This window comes from Mauremys reevesii, linkage group 4 (genome assembly GCF_016161935.1).
Source record: "Mauremys reevesii isolate NIE-2019 linkage group 4, ASM1616193v1, whole genome shotgun sequence".
Classification (NCBI taxonomy): domain Eukaryota; kingdom Metazoa; phylum Chordata; order Testudines; family Geoemydidae; genus Mauremys; species Mauremys reevesii.
Genome location: NC_052626.1, coordinates 62147468 through 62174324, shown reverse-complemented (window position 1 = coordinate 62174324; position 26857 = coordinate 62147468). Strand labels below are relative to the sequence as shown.

At 40.7% G+C, this 26857-nt stretch overlaps 2 protein-coding genes and 1 long non-coding RNA gene across 5 annotated transcripts in view; 2 read left to right on the top strand and 1 right to left on the bottom strand.

Annotated features, from left to right (window-relative positions):
• Positions 1–13988, top strand: part of LOC120404546 (cytosolic phospholipase A2 epsilon-like) — a 53958-nt gene extending 39970 nt beyond the window's left edge. Inside the window, exons 14-21 of the mRNA XM_039537297.1 lie at positions 535–757; positions 2962–3076; positions 4690–4827; positions 9464–9571; positions 10211–10402; positions 10944–11110; positions 12964–13150; positions 13484–13988. Coding sequence (XP_039393231.1) covers positions 535–757; positions 2962–3076; positions 4690–4827; positions 9464–9571; positions 10211–10402; positions 10944–11110; positions 12964–13150; positions 13484–13692 — 1339 coding nt within the window. The 3' untranslated portion in view covers positions 13693–13988. The remainder of the gene's footprint in view (positions 1–534; positions 758–2961; positions 3077–4689; positions 4828–9463; positions 9572–10210; positions 10403–10943; positions 11111–12963; positions 13151–13483) is intronic.
• LOC120404547 lies at positions 4626–11692 on the bottom strand. 3 transcript variants are annotated; one of them, XR_005598036.1, is made up of 6 exons: positions 11237–11692; positions 10258–10371; positions 9703–9808; positions 6556–6716; positions 6080–6179; positions 4626–4858 (listed from the first exon to the last, which is right to left on the bottom strand). It is a non-coding gene; the product is annotated as an uncharacterized LOC120404547 (long non-coding RNA). The 3 variants fall into 3 exon arrangements; XR_005598035.1 differs by lacking the exon at positions 6556–6716 and having other exon boundaries at positions 11237–11349; positions 11460–11692; XR_005598034.1 differs by lacking the exon at positions 6556–6716.
• Positions 13989–22448: 8460 nt separating the features above from the next.
• Positions 22449–26857, top strand: part of LOC120404471 (cytosolic phospholipase A2 epsilon-like) — a 33199-nt gene continuing 28790 nt past the window's right edge. Inside the window, 3 exon segments of the mRNA XM_039537094.1 lie at positions 22449–22559; positions 23260–23346; positions 26427–26499. Of these exon segments, the coding sequence (XP_039393028.1) occupies positions 22449–22559; positions 23260–23346; positions 26427–26499 (271 nt within the window).

Genomic DNA, 26857 nt, shown 5'->3' with positions numbered 1-26857 from the left:
ATCACCATAACCACAAGACTACATTTCATCTCTCCTTTTCCTCTCACAAGGCCAGCAAGATCAAAGGGGTTGCTAAGCATTAGGCAATGCATCCAGAACAGAGAGCCATATTCTAAGGGGTGCCATAAAATTGATGCTGACTATAATGTGATGTCAGGATACTGTCATCAGTCAAAACGAACATATATTCATCATGAAAAATAAACATAGAAAATAAAATTTCAACTCTCTACAATAAATTATCCAATCTATACAAACTAAAGATTCACACCTATTAATTTCACCCTTTAAAATGCTGCAGTTGTTGGAAAAAGAAAATATCAAACATTAGAAAAAATTACTCCCATGGGCCTTTTATAGAACACTCATAGAAACCTCAAATGATATTTCCCCCCACAAACTGCTATAAAAAAACAAGTAGTGCACAAACTACAAGAAACACTTAAAACTGACACTCTAACAAAAGAACAGAATTTTTGTAGACTATTTTTTGTTTTATTTTAATGTTTTTCTTTCTATATTACCCTTCCCCAGGACCATGTCAAACTTGTATAAAGATGCTTATTGGTCACAGAAGGATCTAGATGAGAAAATCCATGAAGCCCAGAAATGTGCGACCAAATGCAAGATGAGTTGTTTCTCTATGGAGCGCATGAAATATTTTAACCAGCAGCTGTGTCAGCGTAAACAAGAGGGATACAGGACATCATTTATAGATCTGTGGGGGCTGATCATTGAGTATATGCTGCATGATGGGGTACAGTATCTATTTATTTTCTCAATGAGCTGCAGATGTTTTCTCTATAAGAATTAGGAGCAATAAATCTGAGGAGAGATTGCATGCCCTGTGGTGCAGTAGAGTTATCTGCATCAGGAAATTCTATTGGAATCAAATTAGTTTTGGAATGGTTAGGTATAAAATGATACTATATATTGGGGTGACCAAACTTACTGACCCTCTGAGCCGCATATGGCAATCTTCAGAAGTTCGAGAGCCAGGGCACACCAGTTGGAGAGAGGCTTCAGCCCTATGGGGCGCATCTGATGGGGACTTCAGCTGCACTCCTGGTGAAGCCCAGAGCTCTGGAAGGCACTCCCCTTTTAGCTGAAGCCCCAAGACCCGCTTCTACACAGGGCAGAAGCCCTGAGCTCCGTCCCAGTCTGGTAGGTGGAGAATGGGGTGCGCATGGGGGGCTCCGCAAGCTGCACTTTAACTGTAAAAGAGCTTCATGCGACTCATGAACCAGTTTGGACACCCCTGCCATACATTAAATAAATTGTATTTTGGCTGCAGGAACACTGAAAGTGGAGCAGATCCTTAACTACTTTGTGATGTTAAACTGGAGGCCAGGCCTCTTTTTTGCAGATGCAATTTGCACATACAAAAAGTGTTGGCGGTGCAGATCACAATATTTTCATTTCTATGAAAATCCTGTGTAACAGCAAGGTATCATTAGCAGTAGTAGTAGTACCTCCTAATCTACAACCAGAGTCTCATAACTAGAGATGTATGTACCCTGTTTTGCATCCACAATTTAATTATAGGTACAAAAGTGTGAGTGCAAATTTTGTGAGTGGATATTGCACCCGCAAAGGAGCGGTCACTCTCCAAATTCAGCCTTGAACCATAGGAGCCATGAAATTCCACCACAATAGCTTGTGACCCCCATTTGGGATTTATTGGGATTATTCCGATTTTTAAATTGAAAATGTATCTTCGAAAGCTGTAGGGTGGCCACAGGGTTTTGTCTTATAGCTCACAATTATCTGTGAAGTACACTGTAATGTCATCTCAACCTTAAGAGAGAGGTGAGTGAACGTGGGCATGTGCAACGTCATTGATGCTTTTTCTGTGTTGCATTTCATACAGCTGGAGGTTATCACAAGATTTTTAATAAGTAAAGCATGCTTTTTAAGATCGCTATGGAAATTAGGGTTGCATCAGCACTGCTATAACTGTAATTGAGGAAACACTCATCAGAATACTATTAGTGGGTGAAGTTGTCTATGCTTGTTCTAAGTGCAAGACTACATTTTACACTAGAATAGCATAAAATGTTTTTTTGCCCAGGCTTGAGATAGCCGAATGTGAAATAATGACACTTTTTACCAGTTAAAGATTTTCTATGCTGTTTTTGTGCTTAGATGACTCAAAACCAGCATTTCTGAAACTTGGAAAAAGGTCTACTATATGAAGCATACTAGTATATTTTGTAGATTTTTTTTCTTTTAGAAATAATTAAATGATACATATTTCAGAATAGCAAACAGGTTAGTTTTATACTATAATGGTAAGTGATGCACTGAAATACAGTGCTCGTGCTACACTATAATATATATGTGTGTGATTGTTTATGGAATGTTGTTCATTAAACTAGCATGTATACTGTTTAGGTGGCTCTGTCTTACAAATACAGCCTTATAGAGAAGAACTTGGTTGGGATTCAGGTATTTCACTATAATATTCTAAAACCAGACAAGGCACCAGATTATGATGGCCCTTGTGCAGTCATTGGGTGATGGGGTTATGGAAGAAACCTACTCATCATCCCCTTACATGACCACTGAAGGGTCTCCCTCGATAGCAACCCCTTCAGTCAGAGAAAAGTAAGGACTATTTTCTCCCCACTCCACCCTGGGGAACAAACTGTCTGAAAGGGGTTGGGGAGATGACAGGGTTGTGGCTCTTCCCTTCCTTGTACCAGCTCACAAAGCAAAGCTGAAACATCAGGAAGTGCAGACTGTGTACACCTGTGTGCATTGAGTAGCCCGGGGGGGGGGGAAGGGGGGGGATTGTATCTCTGCCTGAGGAACAATCATTGCCAGTGTTTCTCCTGGGGTGGCATGGCTCTGTGCCACCCTGCGTACAGGGCTGGGGCATAAATGCTGCAATCTAGTTCTCAGTAGAGAGTTCCTGTGTCATTTCATGCATTCTCAGGTAACTATTTTTCTTAAAAACAGAAAGAGAACCAGAAACTCTCGGACCAGCGGGAAGCGGTGAAAGAGGGTCAGAACCCGTTGCCCATCTATGTGGCAGTCAATGTCCGGGACAAATATAGCATTCTAGATTTCAAAGGTAACAATGATGTTCAAGCGATGTGTTTGGTTATAAATCTACCACGGTTTGGGTTTTGTCATAGGCATGCCTGTTCAGTTGTTGGTTGTTCTTTGCGCTCTGGAAGCGCTTAGAGACCGCAGCCCCATTTGTGCTGTACAAACATTTGCAGAGGGTATGTCTGCCCTGTAATCAGGACAGCACATGTTGGCATATCCAAACTAGCCATAATGGGGCTAGCTTGCTAAAAATAGCAGGGTAGCCATGGCAACATAGGCAGCATAGCATGGGCTAGCCACCTGAGTACGTACATAAGGCCCTGTGCAGGATTGTACTTGGGTGGCTAGCCCATGCCACCACCATGTCGCCAGGACTACACTACTATTTTCAGTGACCTAGCATGATCAAAGCTAGTTCGGGTATGCCTGCATGTGCTGCAGTTGTGCCTCATGGTTGTTGTGTAGACATACCCAAAGAGACAGCTAAGGAGAGTTTTGGGGATTCCAAATTTCAGGATTTTGATCAGGATTAGAAGTATAAGTGTAGAAATATCATAAGACAGGCTGTTCTCAGAATATGATCTGGCCTGATTGGAAGAAGAAACCACTGGAAATATTTTGAGAAATAAATGCTGTTTTCATGACCCAAGAGGACTTCACTGAATCTTGCTCATCACTACTTCAGGATTTTTCTCTTCAGCCAAGAAGAGAAAAAAGCAAATCAAGTGCTGGGCTTCCTTTCAGTGCTGAATTGGAAGTACTACACCCTCTTGGATGAAAAGGACATTATTTCCCCATGTTCTTTCAGCCCTGGGCTTTCTTCACACTGCTGTTAAAAGACCTCTGCACTGGATTTGAAAAGCACATCCCTGCTAGTGAAAGAAAAAATATCTGCCTTCATGATCATCAGTGTCACATATATGGAATCAAATCATTTACTTTGAACCAGACGTTCTAGATTAAAGACAGAGAGTTGCACATATACATTTGTATACACCTAATTTATGCGCACAATAGGCCTGATTCTGCTAACTCCACTGATGCCAGGGGAGTTACTCTGGTGTAAAACCAGTGAAAGTGAAAGCAGAATCAGGCCAAATGTACACACACAAAACAATGTATTTGTGTGTGCGCATGACAAGTTAGTTGCCTAACTTGCATATAAGGTAACTTCACATATAAAAGAGACAAAAAATCATGAATTCAGCTTCATGGTAGCTAACTTTGAAAATCTGGCCCAGAAGATCATAGAATCATAGCATATTAGGTTGGAAGAGACCTCAGGAAGTCATCTTGTCCAATCCCCTGCTCAACTAAATCAGCATCAACTAAATCAGCATCAACTAAATCATCCCAGCCAAGGCTTTGTCAAGCCGGGCCTTAAAAACCTCTAAGGATGGAGATTCCACCACCTCCCTAGGTAACCCATTCCAGTGCTTCACCACCCTCCTAATGAAATAGTGTTTCCTAATGTCCAATCTAGATGGTGGTTTGTAAATTATACTTTGCAAAGATCAGATAGAAAACAGAAGGCTTATTCCATCTCAACCTCTTTGATTCATTTAGTAGCAGTTTCTCTCTTTCCAGTCATTTGGGAGACGTTTCTAAATGTCTTTTTTGTGGGTCTGTTTGCAGAATGGGTTGAGTTCACTCCTTATGAGGTGGGATTCCTGAAATATGGAGCATTTGTTCGCACGGAGGATTTTGGAAGCGAGTTCTTTATGGGACGGCTGTTAAGGAGGCTCCCTGAAACCCGGATCTGTTACCTTCATGGTGATGTATTGTCCTGCAAAATGTCAACCTACTGTAATAACACAAAACCATAACCAGGAAGTGGGTATTTGTTGGTCTGTAACATTCAGTACTAGGATAGTGCCTGCCAGGAGATCGATCTATCTATCTATCTCATCCAAATAAATATGCTAAAGAAATGTTAAGATTGCAAAATAAAGTAATCAGAAGTTTGGAAATGCCACAATGAAAGTTATCTGTGCAACTATAATTTGGCCTCCTTGTTCATATGCAATGTGATAGAATTGTACACAAGCTGATTTTTTGGTTCAGTGGCTGAACAGAAAAATCAAAACCAAACTAAATATTTTTCACATTTTTTGGTGAAACAAAAAAGTTGAAACACTTTTTTCAGGTACCATGAAACATTTCACTTTACCCAAAATGAAACATTTCATTTTGATTTTGGTTATTTTAAAAAAAAGTAAATTAAATTCAAAATAAGTCATTTTGAATAGAAAAATTGTAACTTTTCATTTAAAAAATGTCAAAACAATAGATTTAGATTTTTTCGGTATTTTGTTTTTTACAGAAACAATTCAGCAAATTTGACACGAGTCTGTGAAATGTTTCAGTTGACTGGACTCTGCATATTTTGGTGAAAAAAAGTTTAAAATGAAAAATTTCACCCCACTCTAATTATGATAGAGTCTTTAATGACATGTTTCCATACTATTTTTCCACAGGATCTGTGCCTCCAACAGTCTGTAGAGTGGATGGTGCTCACTCAATGAGCAACTATTCAATATTTTGTTTTCTCCTCATTGTTCAATGTCTGGCTCCAGGCCTTATGTACTGCACACCATTCAAACTCTGCTCTGGATACAGGATTATTAATGAACTCATGGGCTTTTCTGTGGTGCTTATCTCTGAAGTATTTGAGTGCTTCAAAACCCAATTTGAGATATCTAAGGCCTGATTTTTCAGAGTAGTTAGCATTAGATAGCACTTCATGTGTTCAAAGCAATTTCCAGTGACTTCAGATGCAGCTGTGGGTGCTCAGTGCTTCTGCAAATCAGATGCAAGAGTCTCAAGTCAGGCGCCCAGAAAGTGAGGCACAGACACTTAGTGATCATGTGTGAATAGTTTGGTTTAAGTAACTCGCCCAACATCATACAGGAACTTTGTGGCATAGGCAGTTAGAGAATACAATTCTCCAGAGCAGCATTCAATTGCCTTATACAGGAGACCATCCCTTCTCATTCTGCAATACTCTGCCTCGTTCACTACTCACCTTTCAATTTCTGCACCAGACAAGACACGGATTCCTTCACTACATAACCCTGATTCATCCCCAGAGCAAGTCCATCCTGTGCATTACATGAGGCAGGGTTCTGTGGAAAAATATTATGTCATCATGTAAAAAAGCAAAAGAAAAAGCAGTAAATCCATCATAGGATGTCATATTGATTACCACCTGGGTCATCAGCAGTGCTGGAAACTTTAGGACCACCATACAAGCCTCTGTCACTTGAGCTAAGGGAATAACTGGTAGCAGTAGTAGGTTGTCATCCTTTATGTGAACCAGCCACTAGCGGAGGATGAGACATATACTTTGCAAGAGGGGTTTCATAGATATTTGCTGATGGCAGATGGTGATAAGACTCAGGAATATTGGGTTCTATTCCTGGTCTGGAAGGGAATGTTCTCTATTGGTCACACATACCTGTCTGTCCTGTCCCTGTCTCAGTCCTGTCTCTTCTTCCCTACCTCATTCCTGAATCTTTGTCCCAGGCTCTGCACCTGGCCAGTCCCAGCCATCACTCCTTCTGGAGCCTCATCCCAGGCTCCCCTTCCAGGATCTTCATCTGTTGTCCCCCACTACATCAGAGTCGCCTTCCCCAGTTTCCTCATTCCAGTACCCTCTAGCTCTTCATTAGAATGGAGTTATTTGGGAAAAAAAGAGTCTGAAGTTCAGAACATTCTGAGTTCTCAGCAAAGAATCCTGTGGCACCTTATAGACTAACAGATGTTTTGCAGCATGAGCTTTCGTGGGTGAATACCCACTTCTTCGGATGCAAGCAGTGGAAATTTCCAGGGGCAGGTGTGTATATATAAGCAAGCAAGAAGCAAGCTAGAGATAACACACAACTATTTCAAATTTAATGACAATATATATCTCCAGATCAGTGGCACCGCTATGGGCACCCGCATGGCCCCACAATATGCCAATATTTTTATGGCTGACCTGGAACAACGCTTCCTCAGCTCCCGTCCACTCATGCCCCTTCTCTACCTACGCTACATTGATGACATCTTCATCATCTGGACCCATGGGAAGGAGACTCTGGAAAAATTCCACCATGATTTCAACAGCTTCCACCCCTCCATCAACCTCAGCCTGGACCTATCTACACGGGAGGTCCACTTCCTAGACACCACGGTGCAAATAAGTGGTGGTCACATTAACACCACCCTATACCGAAAACCTACCGACCGCTATGCCTACCTTCATGCCTCCAGCTTCCATCCCGGGCACACCACAAGATCCATTGTCTACAGCCAAGCACTGAGGTACAACCGTATCTGCTCTAACCCCGCAGACAGAGACCAACACTTAGAAAATCTCCACCAAGCATTCTCAAGACTACAGTACCCACATGAGGAAATAAGGAAACAGATCAACAGAGCCAGATGTGTACCCAGAAGCCTCCTACTGCAAGACAAGCCCAAGAAAGAAACCAACAGGACTCCACTGGCCATCACATACAGTCCCCAGCTCAAACCCCTCCAGCGCATCATCAGGGATCTACAACCCATCCTGGACAATGATCCCACACTTTCACAGGCCTTGGGTGGCAGGCCAGTCCTCGCCCACAGACAACCTGCCAACCTGAAGCATATTCTCACCAGCAACTGCACACCGCACCATAGTAACTCTAGCTCAGGAACCAACCCATGCAACAAACCTCGATGCCAACTCTGCCCACATATCTACACCAGCAACACCATCACAGGACCTAACCAGATTAGCCACACCATCACCGGTTCATTCACCTGCACGTCCACCAATGTAATATATGCCATCATATGCCAGCAATGCCCCTCTGCTATGTACATCGGCCAAACTGGACAGTCTCTAAGGAAAAGGATAAATGGACACAAATCAGACATTAGGAATGGCAATATACAAAAACCTGTAGGAGAACACTTCAACCTCCCTGACCACACAATAGCAGATTTTAAGGTGGCCATCCTCCAGCAAAAAAACTTTAGGACCAGACTCCAGAGAGAAACTGCTGAGCTCCAGTTCATATGCAAATTTAACACCATCAGTTTAGGACTAAACAAAGACTGTGAATGGCTTGCCAATTACAGAACCAGTTTCTCCTCCCTTGGTTTTCACACCTCAGCTGCTGGAACAGGGCCCCATCCTCCCTGATTGATCTTACCTCGTTATCTCTAGCTTGCTTCTTGCTTGCTTATATATACACACCTGCCCCTGGAAATTTCCACTGCTTGCATCCGAAGAAGTGGGTATTCACCCACGAAAGCTCATGCTGCAAAACATCTGTTAGTCTATAAGGTGCCACAGGATTCTTTGCTGCTTCTACAGAACCAGACTAACACGGCTACCCCTCTGATATCTGAGTTCTCAGTCCACAGCCAAGTTTAGCTTTGACTCTGTGTCTCTAGCCAGCATGCAGCTAATGGAGATATGGGTTTATCAGCAGTATTAAAAATGAGACTGTAAAAGCAACAAAGAATCCTTATAGACTAACTATAAGGTGCCACAGGATTCTTTGTTGCTTTTACAGATCCAGACTAACACGGCTACCCCTCTGAAAAATGAGACTGTAATACATTCTATGCACATGCTGACTCCCATCTTCTCTTCCTTGGGAAGTAGTAAGGCCTTAGCCTACATATCCTAAAAGCATGTTTAAAACTAAGTCATATGGAGTGTTTTGCTCAAAGGTAAAATTAAAATGGTAGATGTGGTTCCAAATGGGACCATTTGAGAGAGCCGTTCAGAGCAGCTCCCATCTGAGATGCCAAAAGTGCAAGTCTGAGAAGTATGAGAGAGGGTGTGGGCAGAAAAGTTATCTTAGAAGGAAAAAAAGAGTGGCTGGAATGTAGGGGGATGGGGAGGGTTTGGGCAGATGGCAGAACCCTTCAACATACCAGGGGGACTTTTCCTTTTGATAGGGTAAACTGTTGGACAACCAGAGAATTCCCATTCAAAGGGGATTCAGGGCAACTCAAGGCTGGGACGACTTTTGTACAGACAGGAGAGCCCTGCTCAGTGAAGTTAGGGAACCATCAGAAAAGGTAAGTGGATGGGATGATCTCAGGCTTATTGCAATAAGTATTTCTACACCTGGATTTCTCTCCCATCACTTCCTCTGTTTCGAGTGCAACATTACTTGTGGTAAGTTAGAGATATAACACTCCCTGTGGTTGACTTCTTCAATTAGTTACAGTCAGCACCTTTGAAGTGTCAAATACATTAAAACTTGCAGGTTTAGGAATGTATGAATTGTGCTTTTCAAGCTCCCTCAAAAATTAACTGGAAGAAAATTGAACCAGTTGATGGGGAAGGCAAAAGGCAGTTTTCAGTTAGATGCTTCCAAATGTTTACTAGATTAGTTTCCATAAAATCTTTTCCCCTTCACAGGCATGTGGAGCAGTGTATTTTCTCTGAACCTGTTATACATCTGGAGTTTGTCCAACAGTTCAGAGGACTTCTGGCACAGGTGGACTCGAGACAGAATAGTTGATATTGGTGAGACATTTGTATACCTCAACTTTGTCTTTCATTCATGTTTAAATTGGAGATTCATGCCTGTCTGACATGTGAAGCCTGTCACATAGTGTGAACATATTCTCTCCAGGAAGGTTTTTTTAAACACTTACTGCAGAAGCCACAGACAGAGCCAGGGGAATGCCTTTGCTGCTGTGCTAAGTTCTTTTGGCTGGTCTAGGAGTAGCACTGATGGGATCCTCCTCAGCTGAAAGAGAACTACCATGATGCATGAGGAGAAGGATGCAAATCAGGGGAAAATATTGCTGCAATTATGATAACTACAGTACTAAAACTACAGAGTGTGTTAAAAAGGGTTAAGCTTCATCAGGCAGTTGAAAGTTGCCACACATCCTGCAGAAAAGGATGCAGCATCACATTTACTGTTGAATCTCACAGACAGGCACATGCACAGACCAGAACCAGAGACCAGTGCAGAGAATAAAACTAGGCAATATTACAGCAACAACAGTACCATGACTACTTTAAAAGTTATTGTTTGTTGTTGGTTAAATAAATCATCCTCATACCTGCCTCAACCATCACTGAAATAAAAGGACAACACCCCAAAAATAATTATACGAAACCAAAGCTTTTCTCTCCTTGTCTCTCCTTGTACAGAGGAAGAGCCCATGCTGCCTACTAGGCCACATGAGGTGAAAACTCACTTGCTCACTCCTGAAGGCCCTTTTTCCAGTGCTCTTCGAGATGCTTTAACAGATCGCCTGTCGGTTGCTCAATACCACAATTTCCTCAAGGGCTTCCAGGTGCATAATGACTACCTGGAGAATGAGAAGTTTTGTAGATGGAAAGGTAATACAATTAAAAAACCAGTGCTATCTTTTGAGGTGGTTTCGAGTGTGGAATTTAGTGAGGTGACCTGGGCTTGGAGGAAAGTGAATGAGCATCAATTTCTAACCCACCATAAGTAGTAAAATTTGAATCTAATTTAGAAAACAATTGTTTGACCAATCACCTGAATTGTGCAAGGCTGAAAATCTGTAGTGATATTAGTTTGGTAGGACTTAACTCCTGTCTCCTTGGGGTACAGTCAAGGGGGGCTCTATGTTTTTTGCCACCCCAAGCACAGCCAGTGGGAGTCGCGATCAGCCGGACCTCTGGACGCGGCAGGTAAACAAATCAGCCCGGCCCGCCAGGGGCTTTCCCTACACAAGCGGCGTCCCAAGTTTGGGAAACACTGCTTTAGGATAAAGCTGAGCTATAGTAGTGTGGCAATGAAATTCAATTGACAGTGTGGGATGAACCCTTTCTTTTTCAACTCTGTTTTCTTCAAAGAAGTTGCAGATTTGCTCATACATTGTTTTTCTTATGATAAAAAATATTTGCCTTTTAGATACTGTGTTAGACATGTCTCCCAACCAGCTGAGCGAGCAATCAGATCTCCTTGGCATGGTAGATGCTGGATTTTTCATCAATACCAGCTGCCCACCACTTTTAAGGCTAGAGAGGAAAGTGGACGTCATCCTGCATTTAAGTTACAGTGCAGGATCGCAGACATTGGTGAGATGAATCAATTTATTATTTGTTTTCTGCAATGATAGCCTTTTGCCTGTAACCTTCCAATACTTAATAGCTAGAAATATTATGTTATTTTAATTATTTCAACTAATTTATTAAATTAATTACATTTTAATCCCTATATTTCCATTTCCAAGCATTAGAAGAGGAAGGTGATTCCAGGAGAGAGAAAATTCAGCTGCCAATTGTAGTGGTATGAATCTTTGTTTCAGACCATTGATCTACACATTGCAGTTAATTAAAACATCTCATTTCCATCTTCATGTGATCTCCTCATCACAGACCACTAGGGCTTAGAAACAAACAAACAAAAACAAAAATAAAAGGATACGGTTGTAGAATTCTTTTAGTGGCAGAGATTTGTGAGATGCATTCCACCTATGGTGAGTCTTTCAGTGTAGCAGTTAATGAAATTGTTCCAATTTCCTCTATTATGCTGGAAATGTCTGATGTTGATTTATGAATGTATTGAATCTTCTGAAAGACATCAGTCTGTTCCACCAGAGTTGTAAAAGGGACCTGTCGTGATATACACTGAATTGATTATGACTTCAGCTCAGACAAGATGGCTAATACTGTGGAAAACTCAAAGATACTGCATAGGAATGCGGGGATCTTCTGTTGAGTCACACTAAACTCAGATTCTAGAAGTGTGAATAAAGATGAAGAGTAATTTCTGCTGCTTCCAACTAGGTGTGTGTGTGTGTGTGTGTGTGTGTGTGTGTGTATGAGTGTGTGTGTGTATATATAGCTATATCTATGACATGACAGCCTCTCTGGAGCAGAAGAATTTTACAGGCTGGGAATGAGGAATACTATAGGGAAAGCTCTGGAAACTATCTTTGGGGGAGAATTTAGGCAGAATCTTAGGTTTTGTGGTTAAGTTAATTAAGTTACCTATAAAGCCTTAGCCCAGGGAAGGAGCAAATTTGGATATTTATATTAAGTGTATTTACTTTGTTAGGGGCTGCATGGGAATGTCATGTGCTTACATTGACCATCTTTGTAACATGAGGCTATTGACATTTTTGTGAGTGACAATAGCTATGCCCCTACTTTTCAAGTTATATGATACACAGTATGTATGCCTGACAAAGCATCATTTCATCTTATGGCATCCACTGGGATAAAATGTGTTTCTTGTAGGAAGAATGCTGAGATTTTAGTATGTTGATACAAACTATTTTCTATTTGTTTAGCATATATAGAGTAGTATATAATACTACAGGATGATGATGTGTGCATTTCAGGTTGTGAATCAAGTAAGATATATTATGTTACTTGAGTCAGAGTATTGTAGGTAATGAAAATGTAATCTAATTAAAAATGTTATCTTGATTCTTATATACAAGGGTATGGGGTTGCATGCACAAACCAAACTTTGTTTCCTGATGTTTGAGCACTTAGCCATGAATCCAAAACATTTTCTTAATGTAGTTTTTTCTGACTAAATTCCATAAATTATATTTAATGCAACCTCTTTGCTTTCCTGACACTCCATGCTTTACTCTAAACTTTTGTTATAGCGGTCCTATCCAAGACCCTGTTTTAAGAATTCTTATCAATCCATATTTCAAGTTATTAGTCTAGCTTTAAAACTCTATTTACAGTTTGTAACAGTTACTGAGTTCTATTCGTATCATGTGATGATTTTGTTTTGAGTACTCTCGGTGTGCGGGGGAGGGTAATTACAATACATACTAGATGTTATTTAACATAGTCTCATGGGTCTCAAACTACGTGCAGCCTCACAGGTGTGCCAGGAGTATCTTATAGGTATCCTATAATCCTAACCTCTTTGGGGTCTAATACTGTTCACTTCTGTAATGCTCTAGCCTCTGGACCAGGCCTGTAAATACTATGCAGATCAGAAAATCCCATTCCCCAAAGTTTTCCTGAGTGAGGAAGATAGGAAAAATCTAAAGGAGTGTTACCTGTTTCAAGATTCAGAAACCCCAGGAAGCCCCATTGTGGTATTTTTCCCACTTGTGAATGACACCTTCCGATATTATACAGCACCTGGTAAGTTGTTAACAGCTGCAAAACATTTAACGAAGGGTCAGCATGGCCGGTCTACCCACTGACTGGATCCCCATTTCTCATTTGATGACTCTTTCTACTGGCTGGGTCCCCACTGGTCATTTCAATTCCATGAACCTCTCCATTGGTTAAAGTTACCATTTTCATTGTTGCTTGTATCATCAACTGTCCCTTGCTGTGAGATGCTCAGCCCTTGTTTCAGTCTCATGTTTCATTCTGTCTCTCACAAATCTGTTTATTATTAGTGTAAAATGTTGTCATCAAACTGTGATAAACCCAATACCACAGCAATGTCCTGTTGAATCTTTTTCCTAGGTGTGACACGCTGCTGCTCAGAGATGGAGGGGGGCAAAGCTGATGTTACGAGTTGCTCTTCCCCATATAATACATTCTCAGTGACATACACTGATGAGAATTACCACCAGCTGGTAAATCTAACTGAATACAACATCCTGAATAACGCACACCTGATTCTGCAGGCCTTGCGTACAGCGGTGGAACGGAAAAGGCAACAGAAGAAGTAGACACCATCCCAAATGCCTATATCTTCAGGGTTGAGATTTGTGTATTTCCTAGCACATGGAAGGACCAAAGCTTGCTGATGATTGACCTTTACACGCCACAGAAGCTGCTTAGCTTGGATACCTCAGTGGATTCTCTTTCATCTCTGTGAAGTGGCTGACTTAGATAACCAAAATTCACCATCTGTGAAGACTTTATACATACTTTGTTCCCTAATTAATTTAATTACAACAAAGCTGTTTGTAGACTACTTTAAAATTATTCCAGAACTCTAATAATGAAGTTTAAGTAATGCTAAGCTAATGCAGTATAATTTATGGCATATAGGAAATATATTTTAAATCCTTTTAAAATGTAAAAGTAAACCAAGACAACATAGGTGCAATTGTAATGCCGACAGACTCTGGTTGTCGGCAGGTGGGATTGAATCAGGGACCTCTGGAGTTTAGTGCATGAGCTTCTACCACATGAGCTAAAAGCCAACTGGCTGTTAGCTAAGGCTGTAGAGCAGACTCATCAACTGCTCTCTCTTTAAGTGGTCTCAGTGCCACTAGATGGGACAGAACACCACACCAGAAGGCGTGTGGGTTACACAATCACTGAGGGGATTGGGATGGGTTGAATGAATGGTTTCTGCCCTACAACTTTCCTTCCTTTAGTGCAGTCCACACCAAACTTTCTTGTGCCAGTGAGGAAAACAGGAGATGCTCCTTTTCTTCCTTCCCTCCCACTGTTGCTAGTCTCTGTAATAGCCCCCAATTAAACCATTCTTTTACCTTCCCTGCTGTAGCTCCTGTGGTTGGTCTGGTCACACATAACCTGCAGCAGAGATAGATGTGTCAGCCGCTGCAGGGCTTATTCCTCCTGCCTTCAGGGGGTGATGTAGGAAGGCTGCATGAAGATACCCCTTCTTTCCCACCAGTTATGTTCCCAATTCTGAGGTAACACTGAACCCAGGAGGGGGCACCAGAAAGCACTTAAGCAGGAGCCATGCACTCAGGAGTGGTGCATATACTGCATAAGGCAAAGTATCCACACCATGCAGCTGGCATTTGAGCCCTAAAACTACTTTCAGTTTAGCAATTATCTTGAAGGTCTGTGTCAAAGTATCTGGAAACACAGCAAGGACAAATGCCCTGCACAGTAATACAAACAGAGCAGTGAATGGCTTCTAGTTGTGTAATGAGCCCTCTTAGATTTGGGTGAATCAGACACATAGGTAGAGTAGCATACTGGAGAGTCAAACTCTGTACCTGCATGCTCCATCCCACTGGTAGCTTGGGGTGGATAGCAGACCTATATGTTGGATCAAAGACTGACAGGGCTTGCCAGGAGGCTGCATTAAAAAAATGTATTTTTTTAAAGGAAAGTGTCTTTCCACTACTGTGAGAGCACCTGGTGTTAGCTGTAAAATGACAAACATACTGTAGCAGTTGCTGCATTTCACAAACAAGATATGTTGACAGTAATTCCCACTTTACTAATAAACTTGATGTCCTGATGCTGCAAATCTACGGCTCAGGGTCCAGACATCAGTTTTTAAGAACTCAAGAGTTGTGAATAAATCTGTGTTTTTGTTCCTTTTCTGCAACACCCTCTATAGTAAGCTCACTAGCTTTAATCTGAAGTAAGATGCTCTGTATGCCACATCAACAACATAAGAAATATCACCCATTTGAACCTCCAGTCCTTGCTGTGAAGAAAATGATTGGTTGTTTTTAGCCATAGCACTTGCACCAGTTGGGATGAAATGTTATAAGCAAATATTTAATGTTTTGATATGTTGCACAATAAAGGGTTATTTGCAAAAGGTAAAATCAGCCTCTGCTCATATATTCAGCTGATGCACTTCAGTGACATATTTCATGATCACATCATGTTCTTTGTGACAATAATACAGCTATTATTGGGACAAAGAGCATAACAAACAAAGCCTCATTATGAGTATAGTGAATAAAGGAACAAACTATCCACAGTTACCCTGATTTCCGCTTTCTTTTTGAACAGCCTAATATGTGAGTTGATCTGGGGGCATGTGATTCCCCTTAACTGCATTTGGTATGGTTTACAAATATTATCCATAGTAAGTCAAATCTGAAGATTGATTTCCTGCAGCCTGTAACTTGTGCAGAAGGATGTATACCATCGTTAACTCCCCTCTGCACAAGGAGCATAAATTATGCTTTGCACTCCTTGTGGGATTTTACTGCACTTCATCATCATATATTCATACGGTGTTATGATATCTAAAAAGGACAAACTGCGTTCTTAGTTGAGCATCTACTTATGACAGTAGACCCTATGGGACCAACTCCTCAAGGAGTATAAATAGTGTAGCTGCATTGACTTAAATGGAGCTGTGCTGATTTAGAGCAGCTGAGGAAGTGGCCCTAAATATCACAGTTAGTATTTTCATTATATTCTGGGGTTCATTGTTGTAAACAACACTGCTCTGCATTGCACTCTGGAACTGTAGTGCCTACTTTTCCTCTTCCTCTTACACTATTTACTAGAATATGGTGATTTCATTACATAATGTATTTCAGCAACAAAGAATCCTGTGGCACCTTATAGACTAACAGACGTTTTGCAGCATGAGCCTTCGTGGGTGAATACCCACTTCTTCGGATGACTTGCATCCGAAGAAGTGGGTATTCACCCACGAAAGCTCATGCTGCAAAATGTCTGTTAGTCTATAAGGTGCCACAGGATTCTTCGTTGCTTTTACAGATCCAGACTAACACGGCTACCCCTCTGATAATGTATTTCTGTTTACCAAGAGCCACCACTGCTAGAGTGTGCTAATAAAGAGCCATTATTAACTTGATGGAGCCATGCTTTGCAGTAAAATATGCCATCAGCTCACATTAATTAATTAATTAATTAAAAGCAAGGCTGTGCTATTGAGTTCTGATCTCAGAAATCCAACCCAACCACTTACACCTGTGTTTGATTTAGTTAGACAACTAGTTTCCACAGAGTAAAGTGTTGCTTTGGGTTAGCAAATTATTGCAGATCCAACTTGTCGCCAAGGATACATGTATGCTTTCTGACTGCCTGGATTGTGCTCAGCACCATATACTAATGGATAAGAAACGTGAATGGGTACTTTCCCTGATGAAATAATATACTGTGTACTGTCTCCCAGTGTGACTAGTACTCCCACGTGCTGTTCAAATATATACTTTCCCATTGCATATTTAAATTAAAGATTGTAATGATTCAGAATATTTGATATAAATATTTGCCCCCTGAGAAGAAGAGAATTTCCATAGGGATTAGCCAGAGGAGATTCAGCAATATCATGTCTTCACAACCTCCGGAGCTCCCTGGGATCTGCACAGCCAATGTTCCTGAACCTTTCTTTATACTGAATGGGGCTGGACATTTGTCTGGTTGGAGATATGGACAGTAAGATGGGGGTGAGGCAAGAGGTTGCTGGTTGGAGGGATAGGGAAGAAGGAAGGAGTTAATATCACAGTTTGGAACAAAATTAATTACCTTTCTAGTTCTGATCCACTAAGCCTCTACATTCTGTTTGTTCTATCTATTCCCTTTGAAGATTCATTTTTTCCATGGTGTCCTTAAGAAGTCAGTTAATTATTACTATTTATTATTACTGGGGGGCATGACTTGAACAAAGATGTGCATATGCCTTAACGGAGTAGCTGGGTGATTTTTATCGCTATAATACCTCCTCACTCATCTCTCCCTACTGTTTGTTTCCCTAGTCTTCTCACCCTCTCCAGCACTAGACTGTAAGCTCATCAAGTCAAAGTCCGTGTCTATTTCTTGCATCTGTAAAGTATTTGTAGAGACATGGGTTTCTGAAGCAGTGTCCATTTGGTCTGCATTGGGCCTGGAAAATGTAAGCAGAAGATGCTCCTTCAGCACACCCAGTTCTTTGCAGTATTTTTTGAATTTTACTTGCTTTGATGTCAGTACTGATCCTCAGACCATGTAATTTTTTAGAACCTGATTTACAAAGGTACTTAGGTACCTAAAGATGCAGATAGGCAGCTAGTAGAATTTCCAAAAGTGCCTAAGGGAGTTGGGTACCTAAACTGCTTATGTGCTTTTGTAGATCCCACTGGGGTATAGCTTATATTTGGGCACCTAAATATCGTTGTAAATCTGGCCCTTAATATTTAAGGGTTGAATTTACAAATTCTTCAGTGATTGAGCAGCTCTCCACTGGAACCTGTGCCAGGGATGAACTGCTCTCTTGACTCTGAATAAGCTTAACCCAGGAACCAGAATTTATTTCCTGTTTCATGCCAAACCCTCAGATGGCTTCTCTGCTCTGGTCTAGACTAGGAAAAAGGTGCTTTTTTCAATCAAGCTTTAGCAGATCAATTTATAGCCTAAGGTTCTGCCTTAGCTATAATTGACATATTTGAATGAAGCTAAAGTTAAACTGTACCTACATTTGTGTTAAATGACATTGCCAGTTGAGTTAAACTAGCTTGACTAAGATAAATAGACTGAATAAAATACCTTTGTCCTCGCCTAGACAAGCCTCAGAGATTAGCATTTGTGGTCCTGTTTTAACTCAAATTGTTGACCTCTGCCAGCTGGAAGTGTGGCAGGAGGTTCTGGTTCAGCCACCTGCCTTCAATCAAGAAGAGATCCAGATCGCAGTCCATTGGCTCAAGTCTGGGAAGGCACCAGCAGTTTGTAACATCATCCTTGAGTTGCTAAAGACAAATGAGAGTATTGTTGTGATAGGGCTGCATAGATTCTTCCAGCCAGTCTGGTGCACTAATATCATCCCCCAATAACTAGAAGAAGAGTATTATTTTGCCTCTGTTCAAAACGAGTGATAAATATAGTGATAAGGCCGGGACACTTACTGTGGCTTTTGACATAGTCATCTCACTCTTGATCAGATCTTCACCTTGAGATAACGTTTTGAAAAGATGGTTGAATTTAATAAGCTCTGTGCAGCACTTTTTATAGACTTCCATCAGGCCTTTGATTCAGTGCATTGAGCAAGTGTGTGGCATCTGATAAGGCAACTTAGTGCCCCTGGGTTGATAGAGCCATTGATAGAAGAGGTCTGTAATAGAACAGAAAACTGTGTTTTAATTAACGGTAGATATGTGACATGGTTTCCTATTTCCAGGCGAGTTTGGCCAGGCTGCATCTGAATGTCCAGCCAAACCATCTTGAAGACCTAATGAAATATTGACAAAGGTGGTGCTCTCTCTCTCCAGGAAGGTTATGTCCCTTTGAAATTTACCTAGATTGTGATTTAACTCCAGTTAATTGATCACCAGTTAACGGAAATTCACTAACACATTTATAAATGGTAGTCCAGATGCTCCGCAAACATTTGTATACTAGCCTAAACCAAAAATGTTTGTGTCTTAGAGCAAATGTATGTAGATTATCAAGACTCATTTTTGTAGCTGTGTTAATTTACTCAGCAATCAATTAACTCTTGTTAAAATAGGGCCACAAATTTTAGTCTAGACATAGCCTAAGGGCCTGTTTTTCTATTTCCCTCCACATTAAAGAGTCAATTATATCATTGCCAAGTGGATGTAGAATGCTGCCAACTTAAAGTGCTACTAATTTACTCATTTTGCCCCAATATAATGACTGCATAAGATACAGAACAGCAGAGAATCAGGCCCTAACTGTACATTCTGAGGTTGCCAACATTCATGATTAAACAAGGTAAAATTTAAGGATAACTATATTAAGTAAATACATTACCTAACTCTAGAAATTGGATTTTATTCTGGACTTTTTTGCAACTGTAGTTGATGCATTCTACGGAACATAAATTAAGGCACTCTTCCCATTCTACAGAGATTCCCCACAGCAATAGACTTCCCATGAAATCCTCCCCTAAAGCATAAAATATCCTTAAATATAATAAGATATGTTTATGTCAGAGGGATGTTGCTGTTTTGCACCTAATTCAGAATGGCAAGGAGTATACATATGATACTTATTAGTAGAGCTGCTCAGGAATTTGTCAAGAAATGCCAGTTCATCAAAACCAAAACTGTTTGTGAAACAGGCTTGGGTTCAACACCAGTGCTGAGAAAAAAGGTTTCTGAATTGTTGAGACATTTTGTTTCAACATTTTCTCAATTTCAGTTTTCTGGTTCAAGACTTTTCATTTCAAAATGTAAGTTAATTAGACTGAAAAGAGTTTCAAAAAGGGTCAAAATCAAAAACATTTCTAAATTATTGAAATCAAAGATTCGATTGACCCAAAATTAAAAAAAAATGTTTTTCTGTCTGTGTATTTTTGAGATTACAGTTTTTCATCCTGATTTGAGCTGGGAAATTTTTTTGAACTTTTGAAAATATTCATGGGACAGGAAAACTGTATCCCACCCTCTCTACTTATCAGCAAGCGCAATTATAGAATGTGACATAAATAAAAAAGGCATTTCACAATGCTATATTATTGTAGCCTGCATACAGAGAAATTGCACAATGCATTGAGGTGTTATACTCTGCAGTGTTTTGAAATAATGTAGCCCATAGCAAGAATTACAATATTGTGCTGACTATGCCAGTTGCCAAATTATTTGGCATGGCAGGCAGGAAAAGACTGTCTCTAATTTATGTAACAGATTTGTAATATACTTCTTGGTAATCCTAGCTGCACCTATGTTTCAATAAATTTGGAAATATACAAACAGTTTTGCATGCCTGGAAATTCTTCATTCTATTGCTCCACCCCAGACAAACCAGAAAGGCAATACAGGAATCACAGTTGTAGCTGATGCTGGCAACTGGCCCATAGTTCTGTTCTTTTACAGAGTAGCAAACCCTGGTGAATTTCAGATCTCTGCATAAGTGATGGCATTGTCTTCAAGTTCTGAGCAGGCACTGAAAGAGGTAATAACCTACCCTTATTATAGGAAACCTCACGTAATCGTCTGGAGTCATCACAAGTCATTTTCAAACATTCAGCTCCTCCCTGATGCCAAGTGAACAAACAGGGCCAAGAGAAAAAACTCTCAACTGCGGTGGCAGGGAATATACTGAAGAAATTGGCCTCTGAATTAGATTCTAAGTCCTTGTTCCCAGATACTATGTCTGTAGCAGTTAGAAGATCCGGTCTTTGAGGTTGCTGAGCCAGGTAATTCAGACATCAGCTTGACCTTGTCCCTTGAACTCCTGATTACTCCTTCAGTGATTCAAGCACTAATGACAGACGCAGCGGTTAGTGAGCACCAAACAAGCAAACACAGTGGAGAGGAATCCCTTAACATTAAACATTTATATATTAAGTAGAGATGTGCAAATAACTGTTTTTTTTTTTTTTTAATTTGGTGGCTGAACTAAAAAATAATTTAAAAAATATTGTTTCTGGTCAAACTCAATGTTTAGTTTAACCTTAAATGAAATGTTTTGTTTTCCTTTCAGGTTTTGTTAACCCTTTAAAAAAAATTATATTACAGTAAAATTCCAAACAAAAAGGTGTTTGGAATTGAAAAATGGAAATATTTCATTCTGAAAATGTCAAAACAAAACATTTCAATTTTTTTTCTTTGAAACAATTCAGTGAATTCAGCCAGAATTCACAAAATGTTTCAGTTGACCTGAATCTGCATTTTTTCAGTGAAAAAAAGTTTTGGATGAAGAATTTTGCCCAGCTCTAATTTTCAGTCAATACAAGCTGACAAGTTAAAGCATTTCTGTAACTCAGTTTGGAGCCACTTTGATTCTGCCAGGAGAAAAGGTTAAGGACCTTCTTCACATCAAAGGATACTCCTTTCCCCCAATGCCTTGTGAAGCTGCTAAATACCCCAATGTCCCTTGATACCCAGCTGCCCCACTCATTTCTCTATACCGTGTAGAGTTCGGGCAGGTCTACACTTCAAATGCTACAGCGGTGCAGCTGCACTGCTGTAGCACTTTAGTGAAGACATTACTTATGCCGATGGCAGAGCTTCCACCGTTGGCGTAGTTAATCCACCTCCACAAGATGCAGTAGCTATGTTGATAGGAGAAGCTCTCCTGTTGACATAGTGCTGTCTACCCTGGAGGTTAGGTCGGTGTAACTGCATCGTTCAGGGGTGTGGATTTTTCACACCCCTGAGTGATGTAGTTATACCGATGTAAGTTTATAGAGTAGACCTGATTCCCCACAGTCCCCTGCCTCCCTAGAGTTGAGCAGGACAGCCATGTAGGTCAGGGATCTTGAGGACACTCAGAATAGTTTTAAGCAGTTCAACTCAAGAGGCCTGCAGTTTCTTGTTCTTGGCCAATGCTATTAGGATGACAGCCTAGCCAAAGACTATCATTCACATGCAGCTGTTTTGACCTCTCATGAAGATACAGAAGACCAGTGTCTTTGATAGTTCCTTGTCGTCAAGTTCATGTGGGGTTTGGGCCCTACAATGCTGTCTGCTAATTGGTTATCACTATCTACAATCAGAGGTATTTGGGTTTCAGTGGTGCTCTAAGTGCATAGTTTCGGATTCCTTTGAGAGGAAAGGTGCAGTATAAATGGAAAAAAATAAATTTTGTTATCATTTATTACTATTTCCTAAAAACCCCATCACTGGGAAGAATAGGGAACTGTTGTTTCAGTGTCTCCTGTCCTCCAGTCACTGCATCTGCAACAGAAATCTTCTCCCTTTGCAGTCACCCAAAAGATTCACCTTCCTAGGGTGAGGAAATGGGGGAAGATTCTTTTTGTTTGAGAAGTCAGAGAGGGGTGGGGCTCTGAGTCAGTTTATAAAACAGCTGCTCAGCTGCTTCTGCTGGTTTAAAAACTATAAATATGTTTTAAGAGTCACTGCCAGGTGTTGGATGTGGTATTTAAGTGCCATTGGTCGCATCGGACTTGCATGTAACAGATACCACAATGGAATCATGTGCCAGATTACCTCAGGTAAGAAAGCCCCCACAACAAAATAAGATTGCTTGAAATTCCAGCCCTCTGAGGTGTGTACAGCACAAAGCAGGTGCTGTTCATCCTGCTTGGTCATTAATTATTATTATATTAATTGTTGTGTGTGGCTCTTTCCAGACAGGGGAGAAGGTCCTTGCCTCAGGGAACTTACACTCTCAATGAGAAATTACAACAGGCTGGGAGGAGAGGGGAAACCTCTTTGAAGAGAGAGAGATTCACTTACAAAGATATCAGATCACCTGGGGCTTCTTGTGTGTTTCATGTTTTTCTTGTTTTTAAATGTTATTTTAAAATGTGACATGGTTAGCCCCTAGGGAGGGAGCAGACAGCTGAGATTCAGGTGGAAAGCAAGGTGGGTGAGTCTACAGGGGGCAGGTTTACTGTTTCTTTTATAGCTACAGCTGAGAGGATCCTTCATCCTCTGCTGTTTCGTACAAAGGGTGGCACCTATGTGGTTTTTGTGCCTACATTCATACCAATTAAAGTAACTAGGGTGTACAAAATGACGTAGTACTTGGTGCACCAGATGAGCATTGCCACATTCTGGGGCTCTGTGATCCACAGCTCTGAATTCGGGCTTTTCAGCCTTTGTTATAGCAGTTACACATTTATAATGGTGAATGATACTGGATGTTGAGAAGTTTCTTTTCAGTGTTACCATTTCCCTCTCTTGCTTCAGGACCTGAACACTAAGACTAATCCACTGGGAATGGGAGAGGCCAAGGAGAGGAATCTGTGGACAGTGGAGGGGACTATTGACAATAAGGTACTATACAAGAGAATTTCAAAATCAAACCATGTTAGGGTTGTTTCTGCTGGCAGAGGGAAGGGGACGACAAATTTATTCACTGATAATTTGAATAGCTCCTTAATGGCTAAGCAATCCCAGCTTCATGGGTGAAACATGCTGATGTTTAACATTTGAATCATTCTTTGTTCATATTAAAGTTCTTTGGTGCATGGAAAATTTTAGTATCTCTGTTACTTGAAAAGGGATTGGTTTAAACGAACTTTCTAGTGTAAAATATGTATTACTACAGACGAGGACAAATTTACTGCTTGTGTGAGGGGTAATTGACATCAATGAAGTGGGGCTATTTGCACTTTCAATGAATCTGGCACAGTGTCTCATTGGTTTCTCAAATGATGCAAACCCCAGTTTTATGGGTCAGCATTACTTCTGGCCTCTGCTGGAGGGAAAGTCATCACAACACAGAACTTCTCGGGGAATTAATACACATTATATTAAATCCTCCAATGGGAAGGGAGGGTACCAGCTTTACTCAAGAAGACATCTTTTCACGCTGGCAAACTCTCCAGTTTTCATCTTGTCACTAACCTTCCCTTTTGTTGGTGAAGTGTATTGAGAAGGTGGTGCCAGTGTCATCCAGAATCCTTGCATTTCACTTGGTCCCTGGCTTTAGACCAGGGCATGGTACAGAGACCACACTGGTCTCATTAGTTGGTGATCTTTTCTGAGGAATATACAGTGTTCATGTGTCTGTGCTGATTATCCATTTTGCCTGAGGTGCAAACTGGAATTGTTCAAGTGTGTTTGTACTTGCAAAAGTGCTTTTGTTTACCTAAGTGGAGGCTGATGACTAAAAATCAGGCTCTATAAACCAATCTGTTAAACACAGCTCTGATTTATTTGAAGTGCCACTTAACTGTAGAATCATAGAAATGTAGGGCTGGAAGGGACCTGGAGAGGTCATCTAGTCCAGCCCTCTGTACAGGCGCAGGACAAACCAAACCTGGATATTTATATTTTATGTATGTTAATATTTGATAAAACCTAATCCTGCATCTCTGAAGTGAATGGGAGTTTTGCCATTGACTGCAGTGGGTGCTGGATTAAGTCCATAGATAGGGCGACCAGATGTCCCGATTTTATAGGGACAGTCACAATTTTTGGGTATTTTTCTTATATAGGCTCCTATTACCCCCCATCCCCTGTCCTGATTTTTCACACTTGCTGTCTGGTCACCCTATCCATAGTGCATAAAAGAGTTAAAAAATTGTCCTATTGCTCCCTGTCCATCCACTGTAGAATACACTTCTATTATGGAGCCTCTGAATGCGGCATGGCTGAATAGATTAAAAACTATATATGTAAATGACAGACTTTGTGTTTGTTAGCAATAAAGGGAATATGCTAACATTGAATAATATTTTCTCAGATCATGAAGGATTTGAATAGTTTTCTCTTGAATCTCCATGGGCAGATTAGCAGAATTAAGAGAATCTATCTCTAATATGATGGCATTTATTAAACTATTTAGGAAACATCACTTATTTTTGTCAGGTGGGATCACAAAATATTGAGTTACAAACATCATACTGATTGTTTAAGAAATTTCCCCCTCCTGTTGATTAATTGGATGTAATACATTAATATAAAAAGAACATTGCACTTCCCTAGAGTCTTTCATCCACGGATCAAAAATTGCTTTACAAACTTTGAATCAAATCCTTCAAGTGTTCTTTAAGCAAAACTGCCTTTGATTTAAATGGTAGATTTGCATTAGTAAAGACTGTTTCATTTCGTCCATTAATTATTTAAGCCCTCACAATATCTTCTGAGATCTCTTGAGTATATTACTTGCACTATGTACTGTATGTTAAGTTGGAACGTTTTGAGTTATGATTTACTGCCAATTAATTTTGTGTCCTATTTTGTTTTTTTTCCTTTCTGGAACCTTTGAAATGGGGGGTTAGTAGTAAGGAAAGTGTGAACTGAACGGAAAAAAATAAAATAAAATGGGGGAAATGAAGAAGACCCCCAAGAAAGGATCAGGGGAGCAATGTGAGAGTTTTGGGGAGAAATGTTAAATCTCACCCTACGAAACGCAATCTGGTTAAAAGTAATTAAACAGCTGGGTAAAGGAGATGAGGGATTTTTATGTAAAACAGGGTTAAACATGGTAGTTTCACCTGAGTTTCACTTCAGATTTCTGGTGTGAACTCCAAGGGTCCAAACCCAGGTGATTCAAAATTAAAGGAAAGATTCTCACAAATCTCTGTACATTGAAATCACAGAGCTTAGCTCAGTGCTCTCATGCAGTTACAAGACATCACTTCAAAGGAATCAATATTCCATGGGGAGTAGCATGAGGGAGGTATCAAAGTAGAGAGAACCAAAATTGAGATTAGAAGCAATTTGGGGACCCTAGAGTAAATATTGCTTGTAACAGGCTTGAACGCACTAAGAAGAGCTCTGCTGAGAATAGCGGCCACTTCCCTGACTACCAAACCGCATGTGCTGCACCAGTGGCAGCTGGATTTCAAAGAACTAAAATTGTACCATTTGTAAAAACCTGTGCAATTTTTCCTTTTCTCACCTAAAAACTATGTGAAAAATCCAGCTCCCAACTAGGCCCTGAATTATACAATCTAACACAACTGGACTTTAGTTAGAAACCAAACCAACCTCCCCTAATTGTATGAATCTGCGTCTCATATTGTTTTAATCACAGAACCTGGCTTAGATGATTAGTAGTAAAATAGATTTGTTGATCATTTTATTATCATACAGAAGTTGCCTGAGCAGGTTGCTTATATGTTAGGTACAACTCTACCCCGATATAACGCAGTCCTCAAGAGCCAAAAAATCTTACCGCGTTCTAGGTGAAACCGCGTTCTATCGAACTTGCTTTGAGCCGCTGGAGCGTGCAGCCCCGCCCCCTGGAGCACTGCTTTACCACGTTAGATCTGAATTTGTGTTATATCAGGTCACGTTATATTGGGGCAGAGGTGTATTTCTCCCTCCCTCCTGACCATTTTGATCTACTAGATATACCCCACATTTTAACGTTCACCCTTGCCTTTTGTATGTTTATTCTGCAGACAGAATCATCTCCTTGTTACTTGCTCACTGTAAGAGTCATAAGGGCGAGGAATCTCCATCGGACAGATGCCTGTGAGTAACTTTACTGATCTAGAGGTTCCACGTAGTTCTGCACTGGGAATGATGCTGAGCTGTTCTGCTCCAGAGGGACCTGAACTCCTCCAGGGAAGAAGAAGGCTTCCTAGACTTTCCCAGTGCCCAGAGGGAGTCCACCCACTGCGGCACCCTTTTAAGAGATGCAGCATATTTACTTTGTGTGCTGATCCAGGATGAAGTGCAAGAGTGGAGAGGAGCAGACAGGGCAATTGCTTGCACCTATTCCACACTTCTCCTCATGCTCAGAGGGAAATTGAGAAAGCAGTTATTGCTCTCCACTGAAAGCAAGAACTGCAACTGTGTCTGACCTTATGTAGGTTGTGCAAAGGTGAGG